Consider the following 12,572-nt stretch of genomic DNA (forward strand, 5'->3'; position numbering starts at 1 on the left):
ATAATAGCCATTATGTGGCCTTAGTTTCTCAGTTCTTCTGCCTTAAAAATGGAATGAACTTGTTTGCTGAAGTATAGTTTATTCTAACAACGTGCAGAATGTGAAGGGCCAAGTGTTCCATGTTTTGGTGTTACTTACTCTATGAGGAGGAACAGAGAAAGCTCTTCCAACCATGCTGCTCCACCTCTGCCTGGAAGTGTTAGGCGGAAGGGACACCACCTCCCCTCCATGTCTGTTGCTGCTCTCTTTCTCTTGCTCCATTAGAGAACTGCTTCCTTCCCATGAGCAGACACTTGCTAGCCTCTTACTAACATTGGTTTTCTTTACACTGTTTTGTTATTAGCCTTAGTGGTTTCTACTCGAGCTTTGCAGTATCAGCCCCATGAAATAAGACTGATTTCAACAGGGTAGAGTTAAAAGCAGTGGGAGCCAGCTTGTAAGAGCATTAGAATGTATCGCTACCAAATCTAAGGGACTAAATAATTCTTTTTATCTTAAAATAACTTTTAATAAATAGATGAATTCAAGAAAGTCAAGGCTATCATAGAGATATCATCATGAGATGTGGTATAAAAGTGTGAACATTCCTCTAATGGTGACTTAATTCTGTATTGATAAAATAATTCATGTACTGTTTTTTTTTCATGCATCTTTAATGCAGAAAGACTATTACTGACCATTCATAACTACAAATACTCTTTACACATGGATAAATCTTTTCAAGTCAAATTATCTTCTGATCAGAAAATTATAATCCACAGTAAATTGAATGGGTTTTGTTGTTATCTGGGCCTGTAGCCTAATTAGTCCTGCTCAAATTAGTATGGAAGAAAGATTTTATTTTAACCCTGCCTTGACAAAGTAGCTCAGGTGAAATATTCCTTGACATTGCAATATACTTTCAAAGTTTTAAATTATTTCTAAGTAATTAATTGCATGGTTAAATATTCTTTCAAAGCACATAGCTTCTTTCTTAGGAGTCTTTCTTGTTATGTTAATATTCAAACACATGCACAAACAATGTTATGAAGCACTGTCTTTTAACCTTATTTTTAAGTGAAGAAAGGGGCTACTGTCCATGAGTTGGAACTCACTGACCTTGAAAAAGAAGGCAGTGTGGTGAGGCACACGCCTTTAGTCCTAGCACTACAGTGGAGACAGAGGCAGGCAGATTTCTGTGAGTTCTGCCCAGCTTGATCTACATAGCGAGTTTCAGACTGGTCATTGCTACAGAGGGAGAGCTTATCTCCAAAAAGGGGGTGGTGGTGGTGCAGACTCAGAGTTCATGCTGAAGTGTGTTATTTCTACCTTGACCTGTAACTAGAAATTACCAACAAATAAAATAAGAACCTAAAAAATTGCCTCATTCTGCCTGAGCTGGTACTTGCTGTATGTAGCATGCTGCCCCAGAAGAACACAATAGTGCGGCTCTGTCAAACATTTACTTCTCTACTTTATTTCTTTTACTATTAAATTTTATGTGCATGGATGTTTTGCCTATATGTTAATCTTTGTAGCACACGTGTGCCTGGTGTCCTCAGAGGTCTCAATTCCCTAGAACAGGAGTGACAGGTGGTTTTGAATTGCCATGCAGTACTGGTTATTGAACCAGGTCTTCTGGACAAATAGCCGGCTCCTAATCACTGAGCTACCTTGTAAGTCCTACATCCCTATTTTAAAGGCTTGAGTTTTACAACTCTAGGTATAGTGGACTCAGAGCAACTGGGCTTTATCCTGAGCATGAGTAAGTAGCCAATGTGTCACTAGAAGGGATCCATTGATTGATGAGACTCGGTTTAACATGGGATTGGGCTAAGTGGACTCACTGTACATCTGGGACCAAGGCTTAGGGTTTTCACACATCTGACCAAATGAAATAGCCATTTTGGTACTGGAACTGTTTACACAATTACTGCTAATTAGAGCATGAGTGGATCACTATAGAAGAGATTCTAAACTTGTCCTTATTTTATTAAATGGAATAAAGCAATAGAAAAAAATACAAGTCATCGATCTAAGCTGGTAATGAACAGTGATATTAAAAAGAGCCAACTATTGTGTCGTGGCAATGTTCACCTTCAGTCCCTGCCAAGGAAAGTGGATCTCTGTGAGTTCAAGGCCAACCAGGGCTGCATAGTAAGATTCCCATCTTAAAAACAAAGTTGCTATAGCAGGATCAATCTATCCTAAGAATTTTACCAGAGACTAGCACAAGGCAAAGACCTCTGGATGCTCTTGCCATTTTAATAACTCTTTTCTATACCACAAGCAAACAATAAGCAAAAATGCAATAACCTAAGCCAAACCCTAACATTAAACAATTGAAAGAGGTCTTTCTGACTCCAAGTAAATAAAGAATGATGCAATCTAATTTGTCATAATTCTCTTTTCTTTCATTCCTCCAGTTTGATTTAGATTTCTGTCCCCAGAGTCCCCAGAAAAACTCAGTTTATTTGCATACACTTAGCTTCTCAGTACACTATGGTGAGTGTTACTAATGCACATGCAGACTATTTTCTGAATAAAAGCATTAAAAATTAAATAAACTAATATATATTCCTTCTGTTAAGTCACCTATCAATATGAACAAATTTCATAGATCTGGCCTCCCAGAAGACATATACTAATTAAGAGTTTCTGAGAAGTTACTTTATAGCACCCAAATTCAGAAATCCCTTAGAGTGCATATTTTCCCAGGATTGCTTGGAAAACATTCGTGAATATATCATACTGAAAACTGATGTGAAACTGCCTGATGTTGAATGCAGTTTCTGTGCTGGAGTTAGTAGTTTTAGGATAGGGTATCACCTTTCCTGCAGTCTCTTCACATCCTGTGTACAGCTCAGGAAAGGGTGTTGAATATAAGACTTAGTAGACACCAGATCTCCTGGGAAAGCAACGTTTGCATCTCCATACTGTAGGGCTGAGAGAACTTGTCTGACCCAGCACTCTGCAAGTGTGGATAAAGAGAGGATCAGGATAGACATATATGTTCATTCCAGAACACCCTCTCACTAACAGCATCAAAATGGAAGAAGATCCTTGGCATTATTTTTAGGGTGGGGCTGATAGCCTGATGATCAGCATTCTCCAATATCACATTATTTTATTTTCAGTTTTCTTACTTTCAAAATACTAAGACATAAATTGGGGTTGATCTCAACCACTTGATAATCTTAAGGTATAAATGTCTTATTTCTATCTTTTGGAAGTTCAGTCATTATTCATTAATAATTCATCTCCCATAAATTTTATTATTCATAGTTTTTAGATAATTAATTCATTTCATAATGACTGTCTAAAATTATGGCCTTCCATGTGGCTGTAATCAAAGGGTTGTATTTAGGCTAACCTTTGTATCTACAGGAGTTTGGTATTGGGGGAAAATCAGAATCTTTTATCAGTCATGAGCTGCCAGAACTCAAAACTGTTTCTTGGGTAGCTGAAATGGATGAATAATGTTCCGACCAACAGTGTGTTTCATTTTCTGCTCAAAAGACTTTCCACTTAATGGTGGTCATATCCTATATCCACGTGTTCATCTCAGGGTGAAGTGACTTCCATCTGAGTGTCATTATTGTTCTCGGGAGAATCAGTTATACAACGGGAATAAGAAAAGCAGTCAAAGTAATTGCAACTGGCAATCAGGGGAATATAACATTTTTAGCTTGGGAGCACATGTTCCAAGATAAAGAAAAAATATTTTTCTGTAACTCCAGGGCACATATTTCCCAGGGCCAGAAGGGACCATGCATGTGTTCTAGTGTTTCCTTCCACAGCATACTGATGTCCCTGTAAAGCATGGCTTTCTCTCCAGGGACAGGAAACTCATTATCTCTCTAGGAAACCTACTACCCTTTTGATTCTGATTATTTGAAAATGTATCATTGCAGCAGAGACACAATTCCTCTGTCTGTAGTTAACATCCTGCAGAATTGAAGCTGTGTCTCCGCACAGTAAATTAAGGCTCTGCAGATGCTCTCAGGTAGCTCTTATCCTCAACTCCCAATCTTTTTGCCTTTGCTCCTATAACATGTTTTCCTTTTCTATAAAGACTCACATTGGTTTTCTTGTTCACTTCGGTAACTGGCCTTGGAGGAAACACAAATTGTCTCGTCTCTCTCTTAAAGGTATTACAATAATAGAAAATTAATCTTTAAGTCAGAAAATCACAGTAAAGAACATCTCTGCTCTTTAGTAAATATTGGAACTGGTCAAATTATGCATTCCTTTTAATCAGGATGATTATAAAAGATAAATAAGAGAGATATGGAATTATGGTCAAACCTGCAATAATCAAGTTCAGCAAAAACCCAGTGTGTTACCTGTAATGGGTAGTAGCATATAGGAGTATCAAATGTGGCCTGAGTCCTGGCTACAAAGCCAGGTATAGGTGGAGGCTACATATGAGAAGAAGGAGACAGAGTATATTCTAGGATATAGATAGAAGAAAACATTTTCTGTCAGCTGAAGCAGGCCGTTGCCCAGAGCTAAACAGAGTGAGATGAAATTAGAAAAGTTTAGTTTTAATTTGAAATGTAAAGGAAAGTCAGCATTGGGCTTGCAGAAATCACAGTATTTGAGATTGTTTTTTTAACCCTGTTGTTGTTGTTGTTTAGAAAAAAAAATGTGAAGATGATACAGTCATTCTGCAGGCAGTTGTTGCAGTCCATCAAGTGGTTCATATTTTGCAATCTTGTGAGTCTAAAATGAGATTTTACTAACTGGAAGTTCAGACATAGGAATAGTAGAAAGACAGACTTCCTTCACCAGTGTGGACAACTTGGTGTACCTTTTCTTCATCTTCTTCTTCCTCCTTTTTTAGTTTTTATTTGTTTTTTGTTTTTTGAGACAAGGTTTCCCTGAATATCTCTGACTGACCTGCAACTCACTCTGTAGACCAGGCTGGCCCAGAACTCACAGAGAACCACCTGCCTCTGCCTCCCTAAGTGCCGGGATTAAAGGCATGTGCCACCATCTCCCGCTTTTTTTCTTCTTTTTCTGAAAAGATGATCAAGACGGGAATTAGTTTATACTATTTTTTGAGACTGACTGAATGGATTTAGAAGATGTATAAGTAGCTAAACCTACCATGGATTATTTGCTATTGTGATACTCCACTTTATATTACATCTTTAGACTCGGGCATTTTTTTAATTACCTTTTTATCTGGAAATGGGGTAAAATGAGAAAAAGAGAATATTACCAAATTATTTGATATTCTTTGCAAACTATCTATTGCTAGCATAAGTGGTCATGCAGTGAATTCTACAGGCATCTGGGTGACTTTTTTTTTTACATTATTTGGTGGTTTTGTCACATTAGAAGAACACAATATATGTTGCATAGTTTAACATGATGTCCTGGTACTACGTATTTTTAATCTGGCCTAAAAGCTAAACTGAAACATATTGGAACTCCTACGGCTGTAAATGGGATAGTAACATAACCTCACTGTTAAACAAGAGCCATGCTGTTCCCTGCTGTGAGTTTTGTCAACTTGTTGACTAATAACTTCATGTTTTGCAGGTATCCCCGGAAGTGACTATGTGAATGCAAACTACATAGATGGGTATAGGAAGCAAAATGCCTATATTGCAACACAGGGATCGCTTCCTGAGACATTTGGGGACTTTTGGAGAATGATATGGGAGCAACGGAGTGCCACAGTTGTCATGATGACAAAGCTGGAAGAAAGGTCAAGGGTAAGGATGAGTGTCTACTTTTTCAAAATCCTCCATTCACGGTCTCTGTGCTGTGTGATCCATTCTATTCAGCAGCTGCCTTTTCCCCAAGGTAGCACTCTTGACAATCAGTCATTGAAAATGGATGTCAAAAACTCTGATTAAACTATTTTTCAAAACTCTTCTGCCCATGCTCCCCACCCAGCCCATTTCTACATGTCCTTCAGCAGGGTCTATCCAGGCCCAAGCCACCCCACAAGTGTCATTCTCTGCCCCAACCTCTTCTGTCATTGTCAGACACAGAGCTCAGAAACCAAGTGCAAATGCCTAGATCTCGTTCACAAATACAAACAATATTTAAGATCGAAGCAGCATCTCCACCACGGCTCTGAAATCTACCACTCCTATAGAGGTGTGCACCAATTAGGATTACCGAGACGAAACTCATACACTGAATTTAGAAGAACTTCATCCAAGAATTCAAGGATGTTCAAACTCTTTGGAGGAAGGACGGGTATGGTGTCTCATGTTCTTATCACAACACCCAGGAGGCTGATGCAGAATGCAGAGTTTGATACATGTGCCAGCCAGGGATACCTAAGTAGATCCTCCCCTAAAAAAAAGCAAACAGAAATATAAAGCTTCTAAGTCTTTTTTAAAAGGAAATTCTCACGTGTTAGGATAGTCATCGTTGGTACAGTAAAATGGACAGTGATATCTGAGGATATAATCACTTTGGTTAGAGAAAAATGAGTATTAGCTATGAACAAAAACTTATGGAGATTTTCACCCATATGTACTTCCAGCATTTCACCTTTTTCTTTCTCATAGTCTGTGTACAAGTTCTAAAATTCCTTTAAAGGTGACATACTTAAATTATTGAAATTGGCACAGTTGGGCCGGGCGGTGGTGGCACACGCCTTTAATCCTAGCACTCGGGAGGCACAGACAGACGGATCTCTGTGAGTTCGAGGCCAGCCTGGTCTACAAGAGCTAGTTCCAGGACAGGAACCAAAAAGCTACAGAGAAACCCTGTCTCGAAAAATCCAAAAAAGAAAGAAATTGGCACAGTTTAACTCAGGGTAGCCAGAGAATGATGCAGTTTAAAACATAGCTGAGAAAATGTGTGGAGGACATTTATGAATTTAGGCTTTTCCAAAATGACTAGATTTTAGTAGCAAGTCATTGCTCATTAAGGTCTATGAGAAGAGTTTCAGTCATCATACGGGTTCAATATTATAGTCCACAGAACATTAGTTAAATACTGTTGGTTTGGAAATCTAAAACATAGCACACAGGCAGTATGCCATATTCCCTAGGGAATGCACAGCTTCCAAATGTGGCTGATAAAAATCAAGTTTAACCTTGAGAATTTAACAAATAGGTCTCTGAATTCTGTTACTGAAACATGGGGAGCATCCATGCTGACTTTGAAACCTGAGGTGAAAGGTTTCTTTATCTTCCGTCATGCATGCTAGCAAGCCAAAACCCAGTTAACCATCTAAGAGACAAATAAGATACGTCATGTGTTCTCCCAAGTTTACTGTATGGCTGTGTTCCTTAGCCCAACTGTGTCGATGTCAGGAGAGTTTAAGACTGCCCAGATAATTTATCTGGTAAAAGCTTATATATAGGAAAACACTAGAAATCTACAAGGCTATCTTAATGTTGAGAAGTAAAGTGATGTAGTATGGTGCTGTTTTAGCAAAACTAAAGGTGAGATCTTTGAAATTCCATATAAACTGATATAGAAATGTCTATGGCTTTGACAACAGTATTTGTTTTATACTTTACATACAAAACCCAGTAAGCATATAAATGTACTCAAACCCCTGAGTATCCCCAATCCAAATGATCCTTAGATATATATGAGTTAATAATTATAACAATATCTAACCCAGTAAGTGTAATAATGTTCCATTAAAACCCATTTTTTTAAATGATTGCTTCTAAGAACTTTGCTTTTCCTGTAAATAAATCCAGAACTTTGAAGTCACCAAAAGTCATTCTGAAAGTGAGGTCAGAGAGAGGAATTGAAGGCCAACCTTCTAGCACGACAATGCATGTCCTTCCTCATCAGGCCATCCACTATGACATGCCTATGAAGCTGAGAGAGCTGAACTGTTCTAGTACAGCAGGCATGTAAATCGCCCAGACCAGGTTTGCTCTGCCTGTAGATACCAGCTGGTAACAAGCAGTCGTTTGCAAGAGCTGTTTTCAGTAAAACACACATTTTATCTTGACACTGCAGGCCTTCATTAAACTATGCACAGAAACTTGTTTTGAAATAACCAAATGAAATTCTGCCCCTTTTCTTCCTAATTGCTTCTAATAATAAAGTTAGTTCTAACTGGGCCCTCTGCGGCTGCGACATCTGATGGTAATGAGCGGTTCCTGGCGGAAGGCATTGTGACTTAAATACCTGCAGTTTATCTTTGTGTTGCAGGCCACCTCTCCTCCCCCTCAGACAGGGGAACTTATTTGGAAGTTACTAAATGAACCTTTGTTTGCTCCCTCCATTAATTACTCTTTGGTCTTGCAAGTTTGGCCGTCTGCTTTATTAAATGGCCTAAGGAGGTCAATTAAATTGCTGTCCTGTGACTTTTATTCTGTGGTGCTTCAGCATGTACCCAAGCTTGTGATGGCTTGCCGTAGCCAGTAGGCAGCTGGGCAGTCTCAGTCATCATCCATTTGACAAGATAGCAATGATTGTCCCGACCCCACAACATCCAGAGCCCTTTGTTTGTCCTTCCAGCACATTTTGGAAGAAGGACCAAGACACCAAGCAGATTTAGCAGAGCACTGGTGGCTCAGATGATCTCATCTGTTTGTCAGTCATCCTCCTCCTGTCTTCCTGCTTCACCTTTCCCTGCCCACTTGTTCTTTCTTCTACCACAGCAAGAAGAAAAGGGAATGGATTCTGGTCTTTCCGACAAGAATGTGCATTGTATTTCACTCTAACAACAATGCTATGAATAGTGGTTAATAGTTACAGGGATGTAGAGCTCCATATTCTAGGAATCTTGAACGTTCCATGCTTGATATGAGACCTCAAAAGAAGGTTTTATTCCCAACAGCCAACCTCAAACCAAATATTGAGCTAACTTTTCAGTGATACTCATTGCAATTCACTCGAAAAAGTACACACACGTGTATATATGTGGGGTGGGGGTTGTACACATGGGTCCATGTTAATGTCAGTTGTGGTGCAGCAGGATACATAGTTCAGAACTATCACCAACAATTTGAGTTCACTTGTGCTTTAGGGACCTCCACTCCTGCAACACCATAGAAAACAATTTCAGGATGAGCCAGTGTGAAGAACACTTGTAATTTATTAAACGAAAAATTTAACAGATTTAAAAACAGGAGTTTATAGGAAGGTGATTCGGGATAGTTAAGATATATTCAAACATGGGTAGGAGCTTTTCAAGGCAGTAGCACGTGAGTAGCCATATGTGCCATTTGGGTGGCTTTAAGGTTGTATCTCAAATGGTTGATTAAAACTTTCCCCTGCTTTCTGGTAACTGAGATTATAGGGTGGTTCCAATAGTGTCTCAGATGGGATTGTTATCTGGTAAGATAAAACCATGGGCCTAAAGAACTATGCAGGAGATTAAGATATATATTTGATGTAAATTCGGGTTTCTGGTAAGATTCCTAGAAAATTATAGTTCTCCAGCTGTGAAGAATGATCGCATAGGCTTAGTCAGCCCTAAGGCAGGCTCACTGCTATTTAACATTCTAATCTGAAATATCTGTATCTAAAAAGAAATATTTTATCTGTATTGGCAACCTTAATATTATTCTGGGATTCCTCTTGTCAGCAAGTGACAGACCTCAGCCGAATTCAAGAGTAAGGGGGTGTTCTCTTTTCCTATGTCTCCATTATTCCCCCGCATGCTTCTATTCTGACTCATCAATACTTTGTGAATGAGGATATTTATTGTCTATAGCTTTGGTGTCAGGAATTAAAAAGAAAGGGAAGGCAACCTGCCATTATACATGGGAATACCACCGGCAGAGGAGAAAGTGTCCTCAGGAACATGGTTCTTTAAAGTAGGTATACTTTGTAGTCAAATGTCTTGGCATACATCTCAACTCTAGTCTTTCCTAATAGGTACATGGAAGCTAGCATATTACTTGGCCCCTCAAAGCCTTTTTCTTGTGGATTATATGCAGACGATCCAATAATGCAGCTCTTGTCTTTAGCACTGGAAACAGTTTCAGGATGAAGTACAGTTGAAAACATCAGCTATAGTTTAGAGTGTTGCTTCCTTTACTATTTTTGCTTCAAAGCTAGCTTCTAAATAACATTTTTGTTTCCAAATTAAATTAATTTGTTTCTCTGTAATTAACAGCGAAGCCTGAACAACCTCACAGAACTACCACACTTGTTAATTTCCACCTAGCTGGTGGCTCTTCTCCGAGTTGTCCTCAACTAGAGATGGTGTGTAGACTGCCACTGCCTTTTGTACTGACTTTCCTCTCTAGACATGTTCTCCAGAATTCATTTCTTAACAGAGTGGATTTGTTAATTTTTCTGAAAATATATTTTGCAAAGGACATTCTCTTCTGCCTGTTGCTTTCATTGCAAGATGATACAGGATGAAAACCATGAGTCATACAGGCATGGGTTACATGTAGTGATAGCTGTCACTGAGGATAATATGGACCACATTTCTTTTTATTTCAGTTTGCATTCCCTCTGAACCATATTTTCTTACAGGAACTGATCTCTCTCAACTTTCTGTTTTGTCTCTGTCTGATTCACCTTCTGGATGCCTATGGTTTACCAATACTACTGTGAACTTCAGAGTCAGGACCTGCCCCTGAGAGAAAAGCTATGCTCAGTTGTTTAAGCTACAAGTCTCATTGGCCTGTTGCTAAGAAATTGACAGTCCTTAGCATTTGAACAGCCAAAGCAGTCCTTGCAGAAGAGCAATGCTGTCTGGAACCCAGGTTGTTCAAGTGGAAAATTCAAGTTCTTTGATTTTTCCACGTGTATTGACTCTCTTCATTCTCAGTCAATATTTGCGTCCTTTGTGCATATAGTTATCTTGCTTCATTTCCTACAGAAATGTAGTGAAGACTGTTTATTTTAGCTTACAATTCCAGGCTGTGGTTCATCATTACCTGAAAGTCAAGCTTGAAGCACCTATCACATTGTACCGAGAGTCGAGAGTTGAAAGCAATCCACACATTCTCTTCTGTCACTTTTCTCTTCTTCTACAATTCAGGACCTCCTGCCTCTCTTAGGAAATGATGTTGGGTCTTCCTACCACAATAGTATAGTTAAGATACTCTCCTATAAACATACCCGAAGGCCAACCTGATCTAGGAAATCTCTCACTGACAACTTATTCCTAGTTGATTCTATGTTGTGTCAAATTAACAACCAAAACTAACCATCAGCCAACACAGAAAATAAAGGTGTAAACTGAGTGGTTTTGATGAGTTTCACTAGGGTAACTCAAGAAACTAACAAACAAATAGACTAAAGTCTAAGGTTTTTAAAAATAAAATATGATAGCTGCCTGAAATCCACAGCTCATTTTAAAACCACTGGGGAATGTGCTGTGATAAAAGGTACTGCGAGTTTTATTTCAGTTTCCATTGGAACTGCCAAGTCCTCTCAAGTTCTGCATAGTTCATTGATTCTGTAGCAAGCCATTTTCCTGCCCTAGAATGTGGTTTCTAATTGTTTCCATGTTTCATATTATGCCAATAAGCACATGGATTGGTCTGGGCAACCACATGGAGGAAAGAAAATCTTTGGAAAAAGTGAAGCAATGTTACAGTAAAACGTATGCAGCTGGCAATTTCACTCCAAGGGTGTTATTTGTGGGTGACTGAGTGCACAGTTGGCAGCCTCCCCTGAAGAATTAGTCTCCGAGGTAGGATTGGCCAAGGTGATTCCTGGCTCAGGAAATGCTCTTATTCACTGGATGATTGTCTACTTTTTAACTTTTGCCTTCATCTGTGTTCTTTTGACTGGCTTCTACTTTATCTCCCATCTAGTGGTTGATAAGACAGGGAAGCCTGCTTAGAAAAACGCTTTTGCAGCCTTCTCAGTGTACAAAGCTGAAATATCTGGGAAGAGATTTAAAGAACATCTATCATTTACTGGATCTCACCAGCCAACCTTGGTTAATTGCTGACAGATGGAACTATTGCTATTGATACTGTCTTTCAAACCTTACAGTATGAATTGACCAAGTTACAGAGAGCTCTTGTGGTGAGAGTTAAGGCTATAAATGTTTGAAATAGGAAGAGCAATTTTGCCACCTGACATATTAGACATGATTTGCATTGTCAATCGGTTTTTAAAATAATTCCAGAAGTCAGAAATTCTATTCTATCTCAAAATATCCATATTGTATTTTCCATTATAATTTATAGGATTATAGAATCAATTGATAACACCCATTACTAGTTCAGATAAAATGTTTTCTGTAACATGACCATTGTTGCTTAGGTGAGAAGATATGAAAATCCCTTATCACTAAATCTTGGTGTGTGTGTGTGTGTGTGTGTGTGTGTGTGTGTGTGTGTGTGAATGCATAGAGATCAGATGCTGTCAAAGCATGGGAGACCAGGCTGCTCTTCATCAATGAGTTAATTCGGAACTTAACATATCAAAACTTCATATTTAGGCAATGGACTAGTTCTAACCTAGTGATCACTCACTCCTCTAGTCCTTCAATGTCCCTTTTGTAAACATCTCCAAGAAGCAGGGTAAGATGGAGACATGTTCCTGTTTTGCCTTGTGTCTTTAAAAACAATTGTGAGCAAGAAGCAGAAAAAGAGAAAAAAAAGAAAGAAAAGAAAAAGAAACCAGACTCTGGTCAAAATTTTTCTTCTTGCTTTTTAAAAATAAACCTTGAG

General features: G+C 38.7%; 1 protein-coding gene across 8 annotated transcripts in view; it reads left to right on the forward strand.

The window, feature by feature from the left end:
* Ptprd (protein tyrosine phosphatase receptor type D) overlaps positions 1–12,572 on the forward strand; it is a 470,962-nt gene that overhangs the window by 404,699 nt on the left and 53,691 nt on the right. For all 8 annotated transcript variants that reach the window (XM_050123920.1, XM_050123912.1, XM_050123917.1 and 5 more), the window contains one exon: positions 5,530–5,705. In XM_050123920.1, coding sequence (XP_049979877.1) covers positions 5,530–5,705 — 176 coding nt within the window. The remainder of the gene's footprint in view (positions 1–5,529; positions 5,706–12,572) is intronic.

The sequence above is a fragment of the Alexandromys fortis genome, unplaced genomic scaffold, assembly GCF_014885135.2.
Source record: "Alexandromys fortis isolate MF-2015 unplaced genomic scaffold, M_Fortis_MF-2015_v1.1 scaffold_166, whole genome shotgun sequence".
NCBI lineage: Eukaryota > Metazoa > Chordata > Mammalia > Rodentia > Cricetidae > Alexandromys > Alexandromys fortis.